This window comes from Balaenoptera physalus (assembly GCF_965194825.1).
Source record: "Balaenoptera physalus genome assembly, chromosome: 10".
In the NCBI taxonomy this organism is placed as follows: Eukaryota; Metazoa; Chordata; class Mammalia; order Artiodactyla; family Balaenopteridae; genus Balaenoptera; species Balaenoptera physalus.
The window spans coordinates 9905595-9930842 of record NC_138889.1 but is presented as its reverse complement, the minus strand read 5'-3'; the positions used below and the strand labels follow the sequence as shown (position 1 = coordinate 9930842).

The following is a 25248-nucleotide window of genomic DNA, read 5'->3' as shown; positions in this document are numbered from 1 at the left end:
TACAATTATTATTAATAAAGCTGGGATTGAAGAAAGACATTTCCTCTTTGTTCCCAAGGCTATAATGGTTTAAGTCCAGTGATACCTGCAGCCACAATTCTAGTATTATGGGGGTGGCAGCGTTAAGCAGAAGGAAGCAGCGACAAGAGATTAAAAAGGCAAGAAGAGAGTTTTGGTTAAGATTTTGTATTCCTGCATCTGGTTGTTTGTGAAGCTCCTCCTCTGCCCTTGCAGTGTATTGATGCTTACGTTGATGTAAGTCGGGTTTCTATCCCTTACAACCAAGAGACTCTTGATCAATACAATATGTGATGCCCCTAATGTAAGGCAGATGGCACATAATAAATGCTCACAGTAAATATTTGGCATATTTGAAAGTGCTCCCAGGAAAACGGTTTGAGATCTTTCAGACTTATGAAATTTTTACTTTAGTTTAAGGTAAATTCAGAAGTCCTTGTATATACATATGTGTTTACAACAATAATAATGTCTACTAATAAGTGCCGTCCCAGTGTCCCAGAGATTTCTGCTTATAGGTACAAGCCATTCCCATGTAGTGCTTAAAAGTAATGCCTATTTTAAAGGAGACAAGTCTACTTTACCCAAAGAACTGGTAAGGAATATTTGTCCTAAGGACATCTGATTAACCCTTCAGAATATCAGCACAGATTGACATAGATACACTAATATGTATAAAATAGATAACTAGTAAGAACCTGCTGTATAAAAAAATAAATAAAATAGAATAAAATTCAAAACAAAACCATATCAGCACAACTAGACTGGCAACTGCATGCGGACGTACTGTCCTCAGGAGTGGTGGGGGAGAGGAGACGTGCCCTGAAGGAGCTCTTAAAGGCTCTACAAACAAGAGATTCGGGATGAATATCTGCTCTGCTTGAATCTGTCTCCTTTCAGTGCTAACCTTGGAGGGTTTTATTTTTAGTAAAAGAGGTGGGAACTTTCTTCACTGGGTGGTCTGATATGGTTGATCCCAATTTGAAGAAGTTTGTATGTTAATGACTTCTCTCTACCAAGCCTGTTGGGTGGATAAAGACCAGCCTGTCACTGCCAATTATAAGGAATTACGGGTCTCCCACCTATCACTTTTTTTAAAACAATAAAGATCAGCCATCTGACTGGAGGAAAAAATGCCCAAATCCACCCAGCCCTCATCTATCTCTGGGCTCTCTTCTCTGTCTTAAAGGAATTTTCCTTACTCGCCAGTAAGTCTAAGTATAGCAAGCCCACACACCAGACATGGGACAAGGGTGAGGGGTTGATGTGATAGAAATGATGAGAGAGGGACTTCCCTGGTGGCGCAGTGGTTAATCTGCCTGGCAATGCAGGGGACACGTGTTCGATCCCTGGTCCGGGAAGATCCCACATGCTGCGGAGCAACTAAGCCCATGCACCACAACTACTGAGCCTGCGCTCTAGAGCCCACGAGCCACAACTACTGAGCCCGTGTGCCACAACTACTGAAGTCCACGCACCTAGAGCCCGTGGTCCGCAACAAGAGAAGCCACCGCAATGAGAAGCCCGCGCACCGCAACGAAGAGTAGGCCCCTCTCGCCGCAACTAGAGAAAGCCCGCACGCAGCAACAAAGACCCAACGCAACCAAAAATAAAAAATAAATAGATTTATAAAAAAAAAGAAGAAGAAAGAAAGAAATGCTGAGAGAGACCAGGGGGCCAAGGCTTTGAGTGTGACTACAGGAACTATAAACGGTCACCCAGAATCCTACAATGGTTCCTCAACTAAGCAGAGCCAGTCCAGGACAACCAATTAAGAGGCCAAGCTGCACGAGATCGCATAAACTCATGTCTGAAGCGATAGCTGTTCGAACTTAGAATTTTCAAGGTCTGTCATCAAAGAATCCCTGGAAATAACTTGCACATGCTGCCCCCGTCCTGTCACAATGCTGGGTACATTGATCTGAGGCACTCAAACATCTCTTGTATTATTATGGCATATTAGGGATTCCTGCGTGTAAATCTTCCAGAAAGCCTGAATGATACTGGCTTAAATATATAGGCAGTTGTTTCTTCATGATTTTAGCATCTGACTTGTTGCCTTCTGGTCAAAAGACAGCTGATGCAGCTCTAAACTTCAGGTCTGTATTCAAGGCAGAAAGGAGAGGGACAGGTGGTGACAGCTGCCTTTGCCTCCTCCTATCTGGAGAGCAAGAGTTTCCCAGAAGATTTCTCAGCAGAAATCTGCTTCTATCTTATTGGTCATATCTGGGCCGTGTGATCAGCCCTAGCTGTCATAAAAGCTGCGAAAGTGGAAACAGGCTTAGACTGATTATGACGCATTCTCAGGCCCGGACCCATGACAGGCTCCAACAAAACTGCAGTTCTGTTAGGAAGCAAGTAGGGGGAATGCAAGGATGTTGGCTAGGTAACCAACAGTGTCTGCCATGATGGTTTTATTAAGATCTACACATCCTCACACAGTATCCCAAACATGGAACTTTCCCGTTGTTATGATCTGACATATGTTTAGCAAATTATAACATAGCTCAGCTCCACCATCCGGTTCCCAGTAGAACAGAAAGTGCTCTCTCTTCTTTAAGAGCCAAGCTTTAAATTATTAGAGGAATGCAAATCAAAACTGCAATGAGGTATCACCTCATACCAGTCAGAATGGCCATGATTAAAATGTCCACAAACAATAAATGCTGGAGAGGGTGTGGAGAAAAGGGAACCTTTGTACACTGTTGGTGGGAATGTAAATTGGTGCAGCCACTATGGAAAACAGTATGGAGTTTCCTCAAAAAACTGAAAATAGAGCTACCATATGATCCTGCAATCCAACTCCTGGGAATATATCTGGAAAAAACTATAATTCAAAAAAATACATGCACCCCTATGTTTATAGCAGCACTATTCACAATAGCCAAGACATGGAAACAACCTAAATGTCCATCGACAGATGACTGGATAAAAAGGATGTGGTACATATATACAATGGAATACTACTCAGCCATAAAAAAGAATGAAATAATGCCATTTGCAGCAACATGGATGGACCTAGAGATTATCATACTAAGTGAAATAAGTCAGAAAGAGAAAGACAAATACCATATGATATCACTTGTATGTGGAATTTAAAATTGACACAAATGGACTTATCTATAAAACAGAAGCAGACTCACAAACATAGAGAACAGACTTGTGGTTGCCAAAGGGGAGGGCGGGGGTGGGGGAGGGATGGGTTGGGAGTTTGGGATTAGCAGATGCAAACTAGTATATAGAGGATGGATAAACAACAAGGTCCTACTGTATAGCACAGGGAACTATATTCAGTATCCTGTAATAAATCATAATGGAAAATAATATGAAAAAGAATGTGTGTATACATATATATGTGTGTGTGTGTATATATGTGTGTATATATATATCTGAATCACTTTACTGTACACCAGAAACTAACACAACATTGTAAATCAACTATACTTCAATAAAATAAATTTTAAAAAAAAGAACCAAGCTTTATACTCTTTCACTTCTGAGGAACATTTGTTATAGGATTGTGCCTATTGTACAGAGACTTGGTCTCCCACGTATGTGTGAACACTGAACACCTGTGGTAAGACTAAAGACCTTAAGGCTTCAGGGTCAAAGGGGCAGAGTGGTTTTATCTAACATACTTTCTGTCTAAGCAGCAGGAAAGTTTCCACTAACAACACAATCCAAAAACAGCTCATGTTCCAGCACTCCCCACCCTCACCCCACTCCAACACACGATCCCACGGCAGGCAAAGCAAAAATAACAAAAGTATATCAACCCAAATAACTATCAGTTCTTACCTCATTAAACGCAAACACTCCACCCAAGCTGCAGAATAACAAAAGCTTGTAGATAATAATCCTTTACTTTCCAGTGCTTCAGTATGACCAAAAAGGAAAAAAAAAAAGTCAAACCAAACAAACATCACTTCCCAAGGTTAGAGCCAGGGTTAATCTGAGTAGAACTTCCCCTCATTTTTACATAGGAAAATACATTTGACTGAATGACCAAATTCCTGTGTCATGATCCAATCCGAGGGGTGTGTGACATGACTTTCATGTTGGGTGGTGCCCTTGAGGAAGCTTTCTCTTGCAGATGGCCTGCCACCCAGGCCCTACAATGGCTGAGTTCTAACATCTGTTCACCTGTGTCTTGGCCATATTGGATGACAGTCTGTGAGGACAATTCTGTCAATGTCTCCTTCCTTTTGCAGTCTAGGTAAGAGACCTTTCCATACCAACGCTAACTGTCCTCACAGAAACTCATATGCAAGTTCACTAGAAGATGATTGTGGTAACACATCTGCAGCCAGATGGCTGATCTGTACTGGTTTAACAAAAGTGACAGTGGTAGGCCCTTAAGTCCTTATAAATGGCAGTGGCAGGCTGGTCTTGTCTACCCAACAGGCCATTGGTTTGGGCTGGTATGCAGAAGTCATTAACATATAAACTTATTCAAGGGAATTGGGATCAGCTGCATCAGAACACCCCATGAAAGAAATTTCCCACTTTTTTAAATGAAAATAAAACCTTCCAAGGTTATCAATAGAAAGAGAAACTCCAAATTTAAAAAGGGCAGCAAGACCACAAAGCCGGGCTCTGATCCCCTGAAAGCCAGCTTCCTCTTAAGGTCCCTGAGTAACGGATGTTGCCACCCAACTGGCCTTTTGATCTTGGCCCTCTGGTCTAAAACTGAGTATATCATTCTTCCTTCAATGTCCTTTTGCATAGCTGAGACAAAATTGAAATGCTCAACCAAGCTAAAGGAAGGAAACCATAAAACGGAAACAGAAATACTAAACTAGATAAACTGGTTGTAGGCAAGGCGATTCCCAGGCTCGCTGGCCCTGTCATGTTCTGTCTCCCACGCTCCTCCCATGAAAGGGGGCCACCTCAGCAAGGACGTCCGTGGAACATGTGTCCAAATGCCTCTGCTCCTCAGAAGGGAAGCCCTGAGGCTGAATCTCAGAGAGATGAGGAGTTCCTCCCTATTTAAGGTCCACCTACTAAGTTCTTGCTGAAGATATACCTGGTCCTCTATCAAACTCATGGCCCACTGCAAATTAGATCATGCCTGACCACAGAAGTATGCACTTTTCTTTACCCCTTGCTTCCTCTAGACAGTATTATTCCTTCACCCCCTTCTTCATTCAATCACTCAAAAAATATTTATGAAGTACCCACTACGTATGTCCCAGAGATTGCGATAAGGCTACAGGGGTAAAGAAAACAATACTAATCTTTTTCTTTCTGGAGTTTCCAGTCTAATGAACATATGCCTTAAAAATAAGTGTTGAAGAGTCCCTATATTTCAGGGACACATACTTGAATATTTATGAATAAAAGGATAATGGGGGAATCATAAGGAATATAGATAAAATAAGTTTGGTGATGAGCTGAGAATTATTGTACAGATGGATACAGTGGAGTTCCTTATATACTACTCTATTTGCTTTTGCATGTGTTTAACTTTTTCTACAGTAAAACAAAAGTTTTTTAAAAAGTATTAATACAAGGCAATAGTCGCTAGATGCCAAATGAATGACCGCCATGGCGCATGGACCCAGGTCAAAACCACCACTGCATCCAAGCTCTCAGACTAGAGAGTGTCAGCGTGGAGAAGCGTGAGCCTGGGTTACTGGCCATAAACACACACTCTAAGAGGTGCTCTTCCTGGATGATTCTGAGAGTCTCTATCTCCTATATAAGAGTTTCTCCCTTCTTCCCTAAGGTAGACAATGGCAGGGGAGAATGGCCTGCACCTCACATGACACACATTACTGGAAGAACCACGAATTTCTTTTATTTGACTGTCCAGCTGAACCACAAAAGGAGAAAAGGTCTTTAAACAGACTAAGGAATAAGGAAAAATCATACCTCATGTAAGCCTTTTTATTAAAAAAACAATTAAAATAGGCATTTTTCTGGACCAAAATTGAAGTGGTTCTCAGGTTTGTGTGAGAGTTTAAAATATTAGCAAAATGGTTGTATCCTTGTTATAAAAATGATTGTGGGACTTCCTTGGTGGCACAGTGGTTAAGAATCCACCTGCCAATGCAGGGGACATGGGTTCGAGCCCTGGTCCAGGAAGATCCCACATACCGGGGATCATTGAAGCCCGTGCGCCACAACTACTGAGCCTGCACTCTAGAGCCTGCGAGCCACAACTACTGAAGCCTGCGCACCTAGAGCCAGTGCTCCACAGCAAGAAAAGCCACCGCAGTAAGACCACACACCCCAGGGAAGAGTAGCCCCCGCTCGCCGCAACTAGAGAAAAGAAAGCCTGCGAGCAGCAATGAAGACCCAATGCAGCCAAAAATAAATGAATAAATTTATATAAAAAAAATGATTGTGTTGGTCCAATGTCTGCAGGTGGGATGTGAGGCCCAACAGGTACACATGTTGCTTGGCCATCACTAGCTTTTTAAAAATTTATTTATTTTATTTTGGCTGCGTTGGGTCTTCGTTGCTGCACACGGGCTATCTCTAATTGCGGCTACTTTCCGTCGCGGCGCGCAGGCTTCTCATTGCGGTGGCTTCTCTTGTTGCGGAGCACGGGCTCTAGGTGCGCAGCCTTCAGTAGTTGTGGCACATGGGCTCAGTAGTTGTGGCTCATGGGCTCTACAGCGCAGGCTCAGTAGTTGTGGTGCATGGGCTTCATTGCTCAGCAGAATGTGGGATCTTCCCGGACCAGGGCTCGAACCCATGTCCCCTGCCTTGGCAGGCGGATTCTTAACCACTGCACTACCAGGGAAGTCCCCACCACTAGCTTTTATTCGTAAGGAAGCGTGGGGAAGCAAACTGAGGAAAGGGAAGTGGAGGGTAGAGAACAAGTAAATGTTTGGGGTGATATAGGAACAAGGAGCAAACCACATCCAGGAGTTTGAACTACACTGAGACCCAGAGGAAAAGGCACGGAGGTGGAGGAAGCAGGCACCTGGCACATCAGCAGGAGCAAGCGGGGAGTGTGTGTTAGAGTTCCAAGGAGCAGTGGGGCTGCCGAGCAGGCATGAGCACACGGCTGGTGTGACCTAGAGGGCCGGAATGGCTCCGGTGTATCTAGTCAGGGCACTGAGCTTTAGACAAAAAACGCTGCGTGAGAGGCAGGAGGCGGGGTTTGCTGTCCTCAGGGCCTTTCCGGACTGGGACAGCATAAGCTAACAGTGACACTAAATGCAGTGCATGGCTCACAACTTTTGCCCCTGCCTGAAATGTCCCCCTGCCTGTTCCCAGGCCCCTTTACTTCTTTGAGTCCTATTCTTCCTCCAAACCATCCTCATCCAGGAAGCCCTCCTGGGTCATCCAAATTCTCAGTTATTTCTCTCCCATCTCAATTCTCATAATACTTAACTGTCCACACCATTCATTTGGCATCTACCATGTATTACTTCAGGAAATATAAATATATCCCATACATGTACATGTAGATACATATGTATTTATATACATCCATATCTATATATACATAAGATATATATGCACATAGATATATACACACATACATACATATATACTTTTTTTTAAAGGAAATTTTAATGTCATTAACATATATCGAAGGTCATTTTTTTTTTTTTAAGTATTTGTTTATTTATTTATTTATGGCTGCGTTGGGTCTTCGTTTCTGTGCGAGGGCTTTCTCTAGTTGCGGCAAGCGGGGGCCACTCTTCATTGCGGTGCGCGGGCCTCTCACCATCGCGGCCTCTCTTGTTGCGGAGCACAGGCTCCAGACGCGCAGCCTCGGTAATTGTGGCTCATGGGCCCAGCTGCTCTGCGGCACGTGGGATCTTCCCAGACCAGGGCTCGAACCCGTGTTCCCTGCATTGGCAGGCAGACTCTCAACAACTGTGCCACCAGGGAAGCCCCATACATATATACTTTTATCTGTAAGACTGTAAGAGACAAGAGCCAAGAGACTGTGAGTGATTTGCTAACCGCTGTAACCCATTCCTTCGAGCCCAGTGCAAGTGCTGGGAGCCGAAGAGGTGAACACACACAGAATTCAAAGCTAGAACTCCTGCGTTTTAGCCCTAGTACCGCAGTTCACTAGAGGTCTAATTCCAACAAGACACAAGTCACTTAACCTCTCTAGGCCTCACTTCCTCCTCAGAAAAAGCGGTTAAAAATACTAACGCCTCCTCACACAGTTCTCAAAAGCAACAAATTAAATCATGGATGTGGAAGCACCTTGTAAATCACTCCTCGGATTTAGGATAATATTATTATGCTGTTCTGAGTTTTAACCCGGACTCTTCCATTTCATGACGGTGTAACCTTGGGTAAATTCTTCAGCCCCTAAAAGCCTTCACTTCCTCACCTGTAAAACAGGAAAGATAATGCCTAACTTGCAGAGTTGTTGTAAGAATTAAATGAAATCACATATATAACGGGGCTAGTACGACACACAGCTCCCAGCACTCACTCAGAAGTCTTGGTTCCTTCCCTCGTCTCACCAAGCATGTCGTGTTAAGCCTTCTGTATCGTGTCCCTAACGGTCCCTTGCGCACAGCAGAAGTCCAAGTAATATCTACTCTTCTTGATAAAGCTGCTAATGAGAACGATGTCGATGATGACAGATAACGACTATCGGTGAAGATGACTTAATGGTCGTCCAATGCCCAGCAAGCCTGACTTTTAAATTGGAATGCAGCCCTTGAGCTGCGTGTTTTCTCCCCCTCACCTTTATGACCTGTGGGGTGAGGGCGGGAGGAGGCCTCCCGTCTAGCAGAGGCCCCTTTAAAGCTGTACCCGGGCTCCCCCTCTGCCAGCCAAGTTGCTAAAAATACTACTACAGCAAAAGCTGGAATATTTGCCGAGAAAACTGAATTTCCTGCCACCCTCACCCCCTCCGCTCAAATGAGTAAAATCCTGACCTAAGAAGCCCCCAGATCAGCTTCACCAAAGGCACAGCCTCCTACTTCCCACCCTCGTCTTATCATGGAGTCCCTCTGTGGGCTTGAGCCAGGATGTTATGTTCAGAAAGTGCCCACTCCGAGGAGGGGAAGCCGCAAGTATTGGCAAATAGCTTGCCATGTGCCTTGGCTTTTCTCTCTGCTTACAAGGACCAACTCTCTCCAAATCCCCCTCCATCTGTCCCAAGAAGGATCTGTATTGGACCCCAGAAGCTTCCCACTAATCCATCTTTTATCCTCTCTTTTTTTTTGGACCATCTCCTCCTCTGCCAGCCTTGCCTTCTATTCTGTGCCCTCCTCCTCCATGCTCCATGCTGGGTCCAGACCCTGCACCCACAGGTCCCAGCTCCCTCTCTAACCGGGCCCTTCCGGAGTTCCTCTCCTGTCCAGGCCTGCAGTCCTTCTCCTTCAATAGCTGGGGGGCGGGGGGGGGGGTGGGGGGGGAGGAGGGGGCGGAGCAAAGATAGAGGAGAGTTTTTGAAATCTCAAGAGTCAAGGAGAATAACTGTAGGGCCCAAGCCCAGCAGGTTACTAGGTAACCCTCCAAAGGCTGACCTTGGCCCCAGGCGAGACGCAGGGTGAGGCAGCCCGCTCCTTAAACCAGCCGGACCCGGCATTCCGCACTGCTCCTGCCCCCTTTCCTTCTCACTGGTTCGAGAATCAGAGGCTCAGAGTTCCACCCAGCCGGACTCGCTGACAAACTCTGGCCACTTAGTCCAGATGGGGAACCCCTTACCAGGGAAAGTGCATGCCCTTGATGTGTGCTGGTGAAGGGGTCCACTTCTGTGCGTGTCTTTGGATGTGAGTGTGTGTATGTGTCTCTGTGGATGTGTGGACATTGTGTGTGTCTGCGTGTGGGTGTCACTAAATGGGGCCATCCGTGTTGCTGCTCCTGCCTCTGGATATTTGAGTCTGTGGGTGTCTGTCTTCCTGTTCCAGTCTCTGCCTTCCTGTCTGTCTACCTTTTCCTCACCTCGGGGCCTGCCCATCCCCCAGGACAAGCACTGTGGCCAGTTCTGCGTGGGCGCCTCAAGTGGGCTGTGGCTGAAACGGTTGTTTTGCCGATGGAACTGTTAAGCGCGCGTATCTGTTCTCCCTTGGGCCCACCGGTGTTCAGAGACACCCTCACCCCACACAAAGGTGTCTTTTAGGAAGACGAAAGGGCTGCGCTGCCTGTGAGGGGGTTTGATGGGGCGGGGCACATTTTAAAGATAGCCCCTCTTCAGCTCTGACCAGCAGGAAGAAGGGCCTAGAGGCAGAGCAGCCTGCAGAGGAATGTTGCCTAGCAACTTGGGAGACTTTACTGCAAACTCACTAAATCCTGAATTCCTCAGCTCTAATTTGGGAAGAGAAAAGCACGGAGTCCAAGCCTGATATCCAGTCTGCCCCCAGTGTCCTCCTTCCCTCTCTCCTCTGGAATCTGGAGTTGAAATCCAATGGGAACTGGCACAAACCAAGGCCCTAGATGTGCGCATCATTTAGGCAAGGGCTCGAGTTCCCAAGACATCCTGTCATTTGGTGGAGGTGGGGGGATGGAGGATGTGCCAGAGACAGATTGGGGAACAGATTTTCAGTTACAAGGGTGGGTGGGTCCCAAACATGCTGAGAGAGACACCCCTACACCCCAAGCTCTGGAATCCCAGCCAGCATCCAGCTCAGCTTGGGGCCCCAAGCTGGCTAACCCTGTCCCCAGCCAGAGTGGCCACTGGAATTTCCCTCCCGCTCATCTTCCCTTTGGCAAGCAAAGCCCGTGGCCCAAATATTCAGGTAAGAAGGAAGTGTGTGACAGCCATGCTAGGACTGGCCAGGGGCTGTTGGTTCACAGCAGTGCTGTTGCAGGATCCCCTGTCCCGACCAGAGCCACAGGGCATTTTTCCCCTCCTCCCTCTGCTTCAGTCAACAGGCCTCAAGGGCAGCCTTCCTTTCTTCCTTCCCTCCTCTGGGACCTCAGCTGAGAAAGACATTCTAGTGTTCTCAGAGGTGGCCCACTCTCTTCACTAACATGCCACACTGCCAGCTCTCGTACCCTGACCGGTTTGGGGAGGCTGGCGACCACGAAAGTGGCAGGCTGCTCCTCCCCTATCTCCCCTTCCCAGGCCTCTCACAAAGCCCACATCCTTCCTCCATCATGGACCTAAAGAACTGATGACTTCTGATATTTCCCTATACTGGGTTGAGAGTATTTTTTTCCTCCCAGGGGCAAGGGTGAGAGTGGTCAGTTTTTGTCTTATTCAGAAACAGTAGATTAAGAGGTTGGGGAGAGTGTGGTTCAGTGAGTGGGAAGGAAGAGTGCCCATATGCATATATAAATACATACACAATGGGTGTTGTGCACGTATGATTTTGTCTGCTTAGTGCAGGGCATTTAGATAGATGGATGGCTAGATAGATATGCAATGCAGACATTTCGGGTAGTGTGATTGCCTGTGGATGTGTGTGCTTGTGTGTGCACATAACAGGGCGTCTGCATGTATCTGCTCAGTGTGTGTACAAGGTCTGTGTAGTTATTTTTGCAGGCTGTGTCTGTAGTGTCTGTATGTTGAAGAAGTGCACGTTTTAGTGAGCCTGGGGAGTATCATATATGGGCCTGTGGGGCTCAGGCGTGAGCTTTTGTGTTTATGTGTGCCCACCTTCTCCATTCCACAGCAGAGCGATGACGGTACCTTTAAACCGCACGTCTTAGGGGGCATTTCTCTGAGGACTGAGGGGGAGGGAAGGTAGAGGGAGCCATATTTGGCACTCTAGCTAGGTTGTGGAAGCGTGGGGAGGTGGGTGAGGGGTGCATGCTTTTCTCTATGTGGGTGGGAGGGGTGTTGTGCACAGATGCGAGTGTATTTGTGCCCGGGATGTCGGGGTCCTCCTTCTGCCTGCGCCAGCATACATCTGCCTGGCAGTCTGCCGCCTCGGCAGCATCGGGGGTGAGTTTGGGAGGATGGGGGTGTGTAGGAGGAATGGATGGAAGTGTGTAGGCAGAGGGGTTGGGGCAGGAGGGGGAGCGAGCCGGAGGGAGCCGAGAGGGGGCGTGGTCCCCCTCCAATCTCCCCGCCCACCCTGCCGAAGGCTTCTCCTGATTGGCTTCTCGACCGCAGGGCTCAGGTTACTTTCTCCCGCAGGGCCGAGCGCGGGAGAGAGGACCCGAGAGCTGAGCGGCTGGTTTGGCCCCGGTCGGCTGCCTCCCCACTGCCCCAGAGTCCCCACCCGGCACCGCACCGACCCCCTGCGCCAGCCTCCGTCCCAGCCAAGGGCCCCCAACACCAGCATGGACTGCTGCACCGTAAGTTAGAGGGTCTGGGGGACGGGCACTCAGCTTGGACTGGGGGAAGGGGCACCCGAGAAGCCCCTGGAGGGCGAGCGAGGGATGGAAGTGGGTGCAGAAGACCTAGCAGCAATAAGGGTGCCTGCTGAGACGTGGGTGGTGGGTGGTGGAAGGCGCCCGCCTGACTTGAAAGCCCTAGGAAGAATGTTCCCCAACTCGTGGGGGCGTCTGGGCGCCCATCCGCCAGGCGGTCTAGGTTGGTCTGGGAGCTCGGCAAGGCTCTGCAACAGGGAAGCTGCAGGTTAGACGGGAAGAGGAACTTCCCCCAGAGAGACGCTGGAAACCGTCGCCTAGCGAAGCTCCCGCGACTCCTTTCCCCTGGCTTTCGTCCCCCACCCCATTCCCCATCCCACCGCCGCCGCCGTCGGTGGGCTGACAGGTTAACTCTCGTGACCCTCGCGCCCTGTACAGCGCCGGGTGAGATAGTCAATTATTATTGGTTAGCTTAGTAGTGATGATGGGTTGCGAAGAGCCTAGTCCGTGTGGTTCTGGGGAGGGATTGGCCAGACCTCCAACGCCTTCTAGCCCTGGAGGGGGCTGGGTGAAGTGACCGCGAGAGAGCCCTGCTGGCGAGGGAAGGAAGTGTCTGCAATTTGTCAGCGCCCACACGGAGACCTAATGCCAAAGCGGGTTGCTGTTAAAGTACTCTGGTATGAAAGCGCCTGGTACAGGACCAGGCTGCTGGCACAGTCGAGGAGTGCAGTGATCATGCATGTATACAATTTATTTGTTCATTTATTTGATATTTTTATTTATTTTATTTTAGCCCCTACATATGGAGAAAGTCCTACTCCAAAGTCTTGTATTCTCAGCCGTTTGGTCAACCCAGCTAATGATACAAGAGGTTATGACTTTGCCTGCTTAGAAAAGGAAAAAAAGTGAAGTTTGGAAGGAAAGAATAGACCAGTTTAGAAGAGGTGAGACTTCCCTATGTCTGGGTACCAAGAGGCAGAAAGAACTTAGGGACAAGTGGTTGTGGTTGTTGTTATGATGTTTAACTCTTATTAATACAAATAATAGTTGTCAATTTGTGAATGCTTACCATGTACCTAACATTTTATGTTTAATCATCACAACAACCCTGTGAAGTAGATATTTTTCCCATTTTACAGATGTGCAAACTGAGGTTTAGAAAGATTAAATGATTTGCCCAAGGAGGCACTGCTTCTAAGTGTGGAGGTGGGACACTAGCCTTGTCTGATTCCAATAGCTGTAATTTAACCTCTCCTATAAACATTTACTATATTTCCTCATTATAAAGGTAATATGGTCATAACAGAAAAATTTAAAAACTAAAGAAGAGTATAAAAAAGAAACATATCAATCATCTACAATCCCACCCTTTGGAGAAAGCTCTAATAACATATTTTCTTCCAGTCTTTCTCCTCTGTTTGTTATTCCCCAGGAAGCAGTTTTTGGTTGTGAAAGGAGGAATGGGCTGTTAATGGAGGTTCCTGGGCTCCTCACCCCCAGCAGTATTTTACAAAACAGAGACAATAAATGGATGGTGGGTTCTGGATACACATGTAAGGGAGAGGATATACTGCCAAGATGGTATGAGTGATGGGGAAGGGAAGGTAGGAAGAACGGTCAGTGGAAAGAGGTGAGAGAGCAAAGACTCCAAGAAGCCAGGGAAGGAATGTAACTTGTCTCCCCTGGTACCTGCAGGACTAATTAGAGTAGGATGTCGGGTCCCTGCCTGTAGGCTCTGATCTGCCCTGGACCATGCTCCTGGGTGTCCACAAGGCCATACTGAGGGATTGGTAGACATGTTTGGAATAAGTGTCCCCTAAAAAAAGGAGAAGCTGCCCACCCAAACAGTACAGAAGAGGCAAATGCATAATTCTCCCAGAGGCCCAGCACCCTGGGTCACCTCCTCCAGCGCATTCTCTACACCGGAGCCTTCCCCTTTCAGGCCCTGTCCTAGGCCTGCAGGGCTAAAGAACTGAGCAAGAGACAGCACCGTTGTCAGGCTGTGTATGGCTGTGGGGGGGGGGGTGGCGTGGTGGCCAAGAAGAGGTAACGGGGCAGAGCGTAGGGGCAGGGCTGGCACTGATCATCTTCCTACCCAACCCCATTCTGCGGAGGGCTGGGCTCAGTGCTGGGAAGCAGGTGGGACGTGCATAGAGAGCAGAGCACATCTGGGGGGTGAGGACTGGTCCCTCTTCACCTTCCATTCTGGGGCTCTCCTTGCTGACCATCCAACCTGGTGTTTGGGCAACACCTAGTCCTGCTTTATTTTCTTCTTTCTCCGTTGTAAGGAGGCTCAAACAGAAATGAGAAGAAGAAAACAGATCCGCTTTTTTTTTTTTTAAGAGCAAGAGCTGTTGATTCAGATATACCAGTTGCCAATTTACATAGTCTGACTTTCCTGAATTCACTTAATATAAAAAGGCAAAGAAACATTTTTTTGGACCCATTTTTTGCTTAGTCTAGTTGACTTGGTCCAGCTGAACTCATAGAAATAATTACCTGCCCTGAGGTAGTGGTTAACAGCACAGGTTTCTGAATCCCATCACTGTTTGTCAGCTCTGTGACCTTACGTAAGTTACAAAATGTCTCTGAGGATGTGTCTTTACCTGTAAAATGGGAATTCAATGAGGTAATGTGTGCAAAGCGCTGAACACAGGGCCCAGCATATAACAAGCAGTAGGCAGGGATCATTCTTAAAGCTTTTAGGATTTGGGAGCTGAAGGAGACTTTATTCATCTAGGCCAAGTTCTAGTTGTGGCTGAAGATATTGAGACCCTCAGAGGTGAAGTGATGGGACCATTTGGGGCCAGAAGCCATGGCTCGTGTTTTGCCCACCACTGTCCCCCTCCCCCTCCGCCTCCTACAAACCCCCCCAGTCCATGCAGAGCTCTCAGGCACACACCATCAGATCTTGGCTTTGGAAGGCACCAACCCAGGCACCATGACCCTTCCTGGATTCCTTTTACTGTCCCTCCATTTCTGTCCCTCCAGCTCTGCCCTGAGAATTCAGCTGGAGGGAGAGGGGGCTGATTCCGGGGAGGAGCAGCGTGCTGGGGGTGGCTCTGCCTGTTGTTCCACCCTGGATCCAGCTGGGGTGGGTGGTGACCGCAGGTGGGCCTTAGCATGTTTGGGGGAAGATACCCCTTCCTCCGCTCCACCTCTACAGCTGCTGGCCCAGGAGAGGGGCTCAGGAATGTTTTCTTGAGCACTGTCCTCTTTTGAGAAGAAGTGTCCCTGTTCCCTGAGACTCTCCCAAGAAAGGCTTGAGCTCTGAGAATCAAGGATCCAAAAAGGGTTGTTTCTGTTTCTAAGTGGGGAATAAGATGTCAGGGGGTGAGCACTAGACCCAGGAAAGACAAAAAGAGTGTGTCAGACCCCTCCACAACCACACCGGCCCTTGATAACTCCTTTTAACCGAAGTTAAATCAATTGTGGACGTCTTGAGCACAAACTGAGGAGCTCTAAAGCCCAGGAAATGAAGACAGCCTTGGGAACCATAATGAGAGGAAGCCATTTGTAAACCTGGGCTTAGGGCATCTGGGATGTAAATCTGTGCCTCCTAGGACAGGACCGGGCTGGGGCAGTGATCACTGAGGCCCCACGCACACCCATCCCAATTCTGTGAACCGGACGGGTGATGGAGCGAGGGGAAAGGAATAGAACTGAATTACTACTACTGCGTGAGACCTCTGCGGAGAAGCAAAGCACAGGGAAAGTAGTGGAAGTCCTCAGGCAAAGAAAAAAGCAAATTCCTAGAAGCCAGAGGGTCAGTTCAAAGAAGAAATGCCCTTCTAACTCCACAGTACCCTTCTGCTTCCTACCGCACGTCATCACTGTGAGTAACACTAAGCAAGAAGCAGGCTGGGGGCGGGGGCGCTGAGGCCCTCTCCGTTCCAGAGCCTCGCCTCTGAAATCAGTCCCATCAGTTCCCTACCCCTTTCTATTCTCAGCTAGAGCAGGCTGCTGGAGAAACAGAAACCTGGAGCCTGTGGGTGGGTCTCATTATTTTTAGGTTGATCCCTATGAAATTGTTTTTATATGACCACTTTAGCCTACAAAAACAGCTCTTTCACATCAACTCACTATCATTTAAAGGAATCATAATAGCTACCATTAATCGACCAACTAGATGGTGCCAGAAGCTTTCTGCATATCACATTGTTTATTCTTCCCCACAACCCAGAGGTAGATATTATTATCTGATTTCAGATGAAGGAACTGAGTTAGGAAAGGATTAGAAAAATTGCCCAAGACCACTCAGTTAGCAAGTGGTAGAGCTTGGTTCCTTTTCTTGACTGCCTTTGCTTACCTGCAGAGTAGGGGTTAAAAATATACTCTGGACTCTGGCATACAAAGGTTTGACTCTTTGGTCCACTGATAACTACCTGTATGACCTCAGGTATGGTTTCAACACTCTAATCAGTTTTATCAGGGGTAAACTGGGATAACAATAAAAGGTACGTCATAGAGTTGTTGCCAAGACTAAATAAAATAACATCTGTAAAACTCTTTGATGCTGTGCCGGGAACAAGGGCGTTGCTTAAATGGTAGCTATTGTCATAATTCTTTCCTTTCTCTTGAGCACATCATGGAAAGGGCTTCTTGCTCCTGCTATTTTCCTTTTGTCCTTTTTTGGAGTGAAGCCTTTTCTCTGTAGCTTCTTCCAGACCATCTCCTCTCTTCTGTATTTGAGTACATCCTGAGGAGCAGTGCAAAATGGAGAGGCAATGGGAAAACAGTCTCTGGCCTCTAGCCCTGGGTGGAGGGGGGCTGCCTCGCTGAGGGGTAAGCCCCATCTTCACCCTAATTCCAGCTTTGAGCTCTGGTGCGATTTTACTCAGCAAAGGGACTGGCCTGCCGGTTCTTCTGAACCCTCTCCCAGGGAATCCTGGACTCAGAAGGGACCCTTCTGAGCTGGAGGCACCCTCTGAGGACGGGGGAAAGGCAGCCACATCCAGGAGTCCCTGCTGTGGTTTACTTTGCTCCTCCAAACCCACCCTCCAGTCAGCTGGGCAGCTCCCCTAACTCGGCCGCTGGCAAGGGGCCTTCGCTCACTCAGGGCTACCCGGCTGTCTTGTATCCCATCTACCGTGCACTTCTCTTTCCTGAGCTGGGAACACAACTGTGTCCACCTGACCCTGAACCTTCCTTTTTACCTGCCGCTGCCCAGGAGCCACACACACACAGACACAGACACACACACACACACACACACACACACACACACACACACGGGCGCTGCCTTAGTCCTTCTCTGCACTTCCCACTCCCGCGTCGCCCTCGTCTCAATCCCCCAACACTCTCCTCCTACCCCACTCTCGGGGGGCCTCGGTCCGGTCACCCCACAAGGACCCCCCCCACCCCCCAGGAGAGCGCCTGCTCCAAGCCGGACGACGACATTCTAGACATCCCGCTGGACGATCCGGGTGCCAATGCGGCCGCTGCCAAAATCCAGGCGAGTTTCCGGGGCCACATGGCGCGGAAGAAGATAAAGAGCGGAGAGCGCGGCCGGAAGGGCCCGGGCCCCGGGGGTCCTGGCGGAGCTGGGGGCGCCCGGGGAGGCGCGGGCGGCGGCCCCAGCGGAGACTAGGCCAGGTGAGGCGGGCCGCAGGCTCTCCTTCCCGACCCCGGACCCCCTCCTCCGAAGGAGCAAGGAAGACTAAGGGCGGCTGGGGGGCGGAGACGGGTGTGGAAGGAGTCAAGGATGGGGGCCTAGAAATCTAAGACGTGCGGTGGGTGGGAGGAGGCTGAAGATGTCGCGGGTTGGAGCGCTCACCTGTTTCTCTCTCTCCACCCTCCCTGCTGCCCCGCCCCGGACCGAAGAACTGAGCGTTTTCGAAGGTAATGAATACGACTCCGAAGCAGCGGGGTGGGACCCCTGAGTGGGAGGAAAGGACCAAATCCCCAGCCCTTCCCTCCGCCCGCCCTCACCTCCTCCCAGCCAGGGAAAATGCACCTGCGCCGGCAGGCTTTCTGACACTTGCAGACGCCTGAGACTGCGACGGGGACGCACCTGGACCGACGCAGATACCCAGTCACCCGCGTTTGACCAGCCCGGCCGGGGGCCATAAGCACCCAGCGTCTCACACGTACCGGCCGCGGGCTCATTTCAGCTCAGTGACTCCGGCTGGGCAGTTCCGGGTGACCGGGGCTCCCCGGTGCTCCCCGCCCCGGTTCCTGGTTCAGGAAGGAGAGGGGAGAGGAAGTACTGGGAGAGGGCAGGTGCTCAGACCTTCTCTCTCCTCAGTTCCCGAAGAGAGATGGATGCCACGTCCCCTTCGCAGCGACGAGACTTCCCTGCCGTGTTTGTGATCCTCTCCTTCCCACCAACCTGCCAGCTTCAGGAGCCCGCTCTGCGTCCTCAGAGACCCCCTCACCGAGGCCGACTCCGTCGAGGACTCACTAAGGCCATGCCCTTTTAGTTAGTTCTCCAGTCTAGTATGGTCCCCGTTCGCCCTTCCTTCCGACCCTAACCCCAGTCTCCGCGCTCCCAAATCTTCCTTCTTTAGCTTCTCGCCCACCTCTCCCCGCACCCAGCATGCTGCTCTGCCTCCGCAGCCTCGGTGCGCTTCCCTTCGCGCTCTGCGGAGGGCGCCCTAAGCGTTGCCCAAAAACACTCCAAAAAAGAAGTCCTTTCGATCTCTGCGCAGCTAAAGGGGGCGCCATGCCTCTCTGCGCTGTTCACGTCCCAGCTTAGTCCCAGAACTTTGGATAGGGGAGGAGGGTTTTTACGATGTCGGATACCCCTTGCTGTGATCGGAAGTCCCCATTTCACACCCCAACCCCACACCTGCCTGTAATCTGCCCTCCCCTCTCCCCAGCGCACCCCGAGAGCCGCCTCTCCAGCCCTCTGCTTGTTTCTGCAAAGGCCGAGTGCGGGGGAGGCTCGGTAGGAGGAGTCTTCCGAGGCCCCGCCCCTGATCCTGCTGGCCCCGCCCCCACGGGCTCCTGGGGCTGTGGCCGGGAGGGTTTTTATCTCCGTGTGTGCATGTGACCGTGCTGGGTTGGAATGTGAACAATAAAGAGGAATGTCCAAGTGTTCAGAGGGTGCCAGAGGGGAAGGGAGTTTGGGTGCACAAGGCCACCGTTCGAAATTTGAACAATCTCCTTTGACCGAACCAAAAAGTGGAGGTGGAGAGGGGGAAGGGAGGAGAGGAACCTAGGTTAGAACGTACCTTGGGAACCAACCAGACTTCCCGCCTACAGCATCCCCTCTGGGACTTCAAGCCCACTCCTTCCCTTACCAGTAACACTCTTTGGGCCGCCTAGAGGAATTCGCTATACCGGCAGAAAGAAGGAGACAATATGGTACCCAAAGGCTTTAATTCTTGATATTCCCCCTCAGGGATCGGGAGAGAAATCAGACAACCATAGGGAGCTTAGACTTGGCGGTCGTCACAGTGTTGGCAGACGGGGGCCTCTCCAGGAGCCCATTGTTAGAATCGGCCCTCACAGAAGTTTGCTCATAAATCCCAGGTGCGGTGGCATCCTCCCTGATAAACACAGGCAATTCTAAGTGAAGGCTGGAAGCATCCCTCAGTGCACCATCATCCTCTAACCCAGGGGCTTCTAATTTTCACTCTGCATAGGAATCATGGTGGAACTTTGGTTGAAATGAAGATTTCACGCCCCATCACCCCCAACACACACACACATACACACACACACACACACACACACACACAGATTCTGCTTCAGGAGGGATATGAAGTGGCTTGAATCTGAATGTTTAACAAGCTCCTGGTGACTTCTGTTCGAGTAATCTGAGGACCACACTTGGAGAAATATTGCTCTGATCCCTATTCTCGACCCCATGACTGACAGCTAAAGTTGATGACAGGCGGCTTTTGCCTCTCCTTCCCTTACTGCCCCACACACAAGAACTAAACTCAGCTGAGTGCTCAGGACAAACAACTCCTGGCCTCCACATCCTGTCGATGTATATAAAAGGCCTTAAATAGTGAAAAGTAAAAATTCTTCTTTTTTACCTTACTGAAAAGTGTGAGGAGGGTGAGGGCAGCTCATGAACCAAGCCCTCCACCCTGCACGCTTTGCTCACACGCTCAACTACACGGGATGTACTCCACTCCTACCACAAAAGCCCAGGGCTGAGCAGCACCCCGTACCCTGAAACACCCCCTAAAGGTGTCAGAGTTTGAGGGCTGAAGTCACCAACTCTTAACCCAAGCCCTTTCTTCCCATTCTGCACCAGCCCTCAGCCCTCCTGCTCACCGTAGGTCACTACCCCTGTATGTCTCCTTGGGCTTCTTCCTCCTCTCTTTCTGGAACCTTATCAGGCAGAACACAGCAACTGACAGGAAGAGCATGCCCAGCAGCACCCCGATCACAGCCCCGGCCACTCGGCCTTTGGAAGGGTCTAGGAGACACGGGATCCTCAGAGCTGCAGACCTTCCTTGCTGCCTCAGATAGCTTCATGCCGACCCCCAACCCAGGCCTGCCAGCCCAGCCTTTGCCCAGCATCCCCTACCGGTCACAGAGAGGGTCAGCTCACAGGATGCACTGCCCATCTGGTTGGTGGCCACACAGCGGTAGGTGCCCGAGGAAACCAGGGAGAGATTGGTGAGAATGAGCCGGCCAGACACCTCATCTAGAGGGTAAAGAGGAAGTGTTCCATCACTCATTCAACTCACAGTGAGCTATACTATGACAAAAGCATATTTCATTTCATCCTTACAATAATCCTGTCAGGAAGGGACTAACCTCATTCTATTAGTGGGGAAACTGGCTCAGAAAAGGAAAGTAATTGTCCAAGGTGATCCAGAGAGGAAGCGTCAAAACCACTGTTAACTTCTGTGCTCTTCCCACACTACACAGCTGCCTTTTCAGGGAAGGGGGAGACAGCACACACATGAAGGGTTCAGAAACCACAGTGGAATCGGGGTGGGGTGTCTCCTGGCTGATGTCAGGTTCTTGGTTGGGGGAAAAGGGCTTGATTGCTGGAAACTGTGTCCTCTGGGTGGCTCTAAGCTGACCCAAATGCTCTTCTAAGCTGCTTACCTTCCCTTTAGAAGGAAGAGCACACATTGGGAGGTGATCTTGGGGGCTCTCTGGATTGATAGAGGGGTTTGCTGGGGCTGGGAGGAGAACCAGGGCACTGGAGCCAGCATGAGGAGGCTGAGAAGCCAAGGCTCTTAGACAGTCACATGGTTCCTTGAAGAAACTGGCTAAATGATTCAAGCCAGTCCATGCTACTCTTCCTCGGCTTCCTCTCTAGGAAGTTTGGAAATGATTCATGACCCTTAAGAAATCTAAAAGGAATCCTGATCCCCAAAATAGGCAAGTGGGAATCATAGAATGCCCCTGCCTTCCACTCTCTTCCAGGATATCAGGAGTACGTTTAGCTTGAGTAATGCTCCAGGGACCACACAGCCACAGACTGTACAGGAAGACAGGAGGGAACAATAACGGGAGCCAAGGAAGAAGCAGGGGAAAGGTATAGCAGTGTGTCTCATACCTGAAAGCTTGGAACTTGTACCGTGGGTGTGTGGAGTTTAGAGGCCAGATTTGCCCAGGTTCTGAGTCCCTTCTTCCTTGATGGCGTGGGCCCTTACCTTGCACCATGCTGCCAGGAGGTGGTGTAGGAGAAGATCCAAGGCGGATCCAGTTGTACACTGGCCTGGGGGCTCCCTCGGAAGAGCTGCATCTCAATGCAGCAGAGCCCCCCACGGAGGTTTGACCACTCTGACTGCACGAGGGGCTATTGGGAGGCACTGCAAAAATCACAGGAAGTACCTTAGCCATCTTCTAACCCCACCCCCATGAAGTGCTAGGTTTCCTGCTTCAATACCTCCTACCACGTAGCGGTCCACCTCTATTCACATACCACTGCATCCCAGGGAAATGATTTCCACTATTGGAAATTCTGATTGTTAGAAAATTCTTCTTCATGTTGAACCAAAATCTGTGTTAGTATAATATCCCAGTTGGTCCCAATTCCTGCCCTCTGGGCCCACAAAGAGAAATGATAAAAATCTCTCCTCCCCAGGACAGCCCTTCAGATATTTGAATGCAGCTGTCATACACCACCTCCTAAGTCTTCTCTTTTCCATCTAAACATCTCCAGCCCCTTTAATAGTTTCTTCTGCTTGCTCATCTCCAAGCAGGCTCTAGTTTGGGGTGAGATGGATGCTCTGAACACAAAGTTAGTGCTCAGTGATAGGGGCCCTTTTTCCTTTAACGGGCACTCCCCCTCTCTGCTACTGATCTAGAGAGGGACAGAAACCTAGCTACAAATGGGAGGTTCCCCCAAAGATGGAGCTGCTGGGGGCATGACTCAGATCCCTATCTGTGGGAAGGGCTTTCTCTTGAACCCTCACTAGCGACTGAGGGAGGAGGCATTCTTTGTGGACAGTGGAGCAGGGGTAGGATTGGATGACTTTGGGAAGGAGGCATTTTCCTTCGGGGTCCCCAGTGCAGTTGGGCCCTTGGGCTGGAAATCAGGATAGGGGAGGATTTAGCAGGGCCAGTGCAATCTTTATCAGGTTATGTGGGTGGCTGGTGGGTCCCCAGCCTGCCTCACCCAGCACAGTAAGGTTGATTAACCCCAACCCATTGGTGTAGAAATCTGGTGGGTTGTTAACATGGCAGAGGTAGGTTCCAGTGTCCGAGGGGTGGACATCAGTCAGTTTCAGGGTGGCCACTCCTCCTGTGGGCGGGTTCTGAAGCAGGCTGGCCCTCTCTGCCTTAGAACCAGTTGGATACAGCTGGCCATTGGTGAAGTACAGGATCTGGGGAGAAGCAGAAGACACATATGTGCTTTTTGCCACCTGGCGTCAACTCTGTAGTCCTTCTTCAAAGCTGGTAATAGAAGCCCCTCCCTTACAGCAGCCAGGGAAGCTGATACTCTGTAGCCAGAACCAGGAAGATCTATGTTGCCAAATACCATCCCTTCCCAGGTGCTGAATGAACTAGATTCATTGCTTTCCGCTAAGCATGCTCTCAATCTGGGGGGAGGGGAAGCAAACATTCCCGGAGGGGGCAGCATTTTTATCCTGCTTTTAATCACAACAGCTTAGCCTTGGTGGGTTTATGAACTGACACCGGAGTGGCACTAACGTACGGGGGTTGCATGGAGGAACTCTGGGGGAGGCAGTTGGATACACAGGGCTGTATGTGCGATATAGCCTCACAGAGACTGCGTTCCTAAGAAGATCTAGAAAGATCTTTTTCATCTAAGCATACTGATCCACAAATGCGCCCTCTCCGACCCCCTCGCCCTCATCTCTGGGTGGGTCCCCTGTTCCTGCCTCTCCTGGCCAAGCCCGCCAAAGGCAGGAGGGCCCCCCATTCCGCGCGGGCGCCCTCAGCTCACGGGTTGGGACGAGGAGACGGGCCTCCCAGGCTGCACGAAGCTCCACTCCAGGGCGAAGTTGTCTCCCACCGATGTGCTGTAGCTGCATGTCAGCTCGGTGGTCTTGCCCACCGGCGCGCTCAGGGGCTCGGTGGGCACCTTCACCTCCACGGCCAGCCCGGGGGCTGGAGTGGCCGAGAGGCCGGCGGGAGAATCGCTCAGTTGACCCGGCCGGGGTGCCCTTCTTCCCCTGGGGCTCAACTCCCTCCGCTCCATCCCTCCCTTCCTGACACCTGAGGTTTCCAGGAGGGAGGAGCCCACACACCACCGGCTTTTTGGGTGAAAGGACCTGAAAGGGCCGAGACTGGGCCCGGTCTGAGGGTGTGCTTGTCGGGGAAAGGAAAACAAAAGTCGGGTGGTGGTTAAACCCTCCCGAGAGGCCCAACTTGTCTGCTGGCCCGCCGGCCTCCTCTGTCCTCCACCCTCCCAGCGGCCTTCGACGTCTTCTCCCCGGCCTCTGCCCCCGCCCCCTCCCACCGCCGTCCGCTGGCCCCCTCCTCACCACTCAAGCAGACCCAGCCCAGCAGGGCCCCGCAGAGGAAGGGCCCCGGGAGCCAGGCCATGGCCGCGTCCTGCCGGCTGTTGGTCCGTCTGGGCGTCTGGCTCTGGGAGAAGGTAGCGAGTGCCCACAGGGCAGCCTCCTGGTGCCAGGCCCCAGCGAGACTGGCTATCTCAGAGCAAACAAGGGGAGAGGCCTGGCCCTCAGGTAAGGAAGTGCGCCTCCCTCCTCCAGGCCCCAGTACAGGAATCATTCTAGCCCTACTCCCTTCTTTTGTCCCCTTCCCCCCAATTTCTGAAGCAGTCAGGCCCTGGGGAAAGGGCTGGGCCTGGGGCGGGCACCTCAGGGCAGGAGAGGGATCAGAACTGGTGCTCTGCAGGGAAAGAGTGACCTAGGAGGAAGAGGGAGGCATTCTGAGAACCTGGGAGCTGGCAAATGACGTCACCACTTTGGGGTCTCACACTGTGAGCTCCAGTCCCAGGCCAAGACCCTGCCACCCCCTTCAGAGGCTTGTTCCTTCTGAGCCCCTCAGCCCCTCTTCAAGTTACTCCTCTGAGATCCCTTCCTTCTTTGGCACCTTTATCACCACTTGCTGAGGCAGGAGTCTCCATGGAAACTACAAGCCCTCCCCACTCCCAGAGCCACCCCATTTCACGGGCAGAGAAACTGAGATCTGGAGGAGCCCCTACCCTTGGTAGGAAAAGGTGCGGCAGGACTGGGGTGGACACACCGCCACCACATCCTGTGCCTGGCTGCCCCCCAGTAGGAGGGGGATCACTGCTGGACGGGCACGAAGACGGGTAAGGACTCAGTGGTCTGGGGGAGAGGAGCGGGAGTTAGGTTCTTCTCCCCTGCCCTTGAGGAGGAAACAGGAGATTCAGTGCACACAAACCTGAGCTGTGAGCACTCAAGCTCCAGCAGAAAGTCACCAATTTTATCCCCTTGCTGCTCAAAGTGAGTGAGGGTCTCCCAGCCCCAGGCCCTTTGTGCCTCTCCACCACTGCCTGACAGCAAATGACCCTTTGAAAGACTCTAGAAGAGCTATCCCGAGCCAGTAAGCCAAGCTGGAGGCTGTGTGGAGAAGCCCTTCTGGGTCCACAGCCTGGGCAGGGTCCTTTCTGCATCATCCTGAGACTCAGCTTCTCCTGGGAATTCCAAGTCTGAA

At 50.6% G+C, this 25248-nt stretch overlaps 2 protein-coding genes and 1 long non-coding RNA gene across 4 annotated transcripts; 1 reads left to right on the top strand and 2 right to left on the bottom strand.

The window, feature by feature from the left end:
* Nucleotides 1-1652: 1652 nt before the first annotated feature.
* LOC309637034 lies at nt 1653-8324 on the bottom strand. Its single transcript, XR_014250384.1, has 2 exons — nt 8200-8324; nt 1653-7904 (listed from the first exon to the last, which is right to left on the bottom strand). It is a non-coding gene; the product is annotated as an uncharacterized lncRNA (long non-coding RNA).
* Nucleotides 8325-12037: 3713 nt separating this feature from the next.
* NRGN (neurogranin) lies at nt 12038-19254 on the top strand. Its single transcript, XM_082410943.1, has 4 exons — nt 12038-12198; nt 17582-17808; nt 18037-18054; nt 18461-19254. The coding sequence occupies exons 1-2, from the start codon at nt 12184-12186 to the stop codon at nt 17801-17803; spliced, it is 237 nt and encodes a 78-aa protein (XP_082267069.1). The 5' UTR covers nt 12038-12183; the 3' UTR covers nt 17804-17808; nt 18037-18054; nt 18461-19254.
* A 79-nt stretch (nt 19255-19333) lies between these two features.
* Nucleotides 19334-25131, bottom strand: VSIG2 (V-set and immunoglobulin domain containing 2; the record flags this gene model as incomplete). Of its 2 annotated transcripts, XM_082410945.1 has the most annotated exons (7): nt 24087-25131; nt 23546-23709; nt 22754-22961; nt 21786-21944; nt 20702-20821; nt 20446-20590; nt 19334-19706 (listed from the first exon to the last, which is right to left on the bottom strand). In XM_082410945.1, exons 1-7 carry the CDS (start codon nt 24334-24336, stop codon nt 19574-19576), a joined length of 1179 nt encoding a protein of 392 aa, XP_082267071.1. In that variant the 5' UTR covers nt 24337-25131. The 2 variants fall into 2 exon arrangements, with proteins under 2 accessions (XP_082267071.1, XP_082267072.1); XM_082410946.1 differs by lacking the exon at nt 19334-19706 and having other exon boundaries at nt 20442-20590; nt 24090-25131.
* Between the last annotated feature and the right edge of the window lie 117 nt (nt 25132-25248).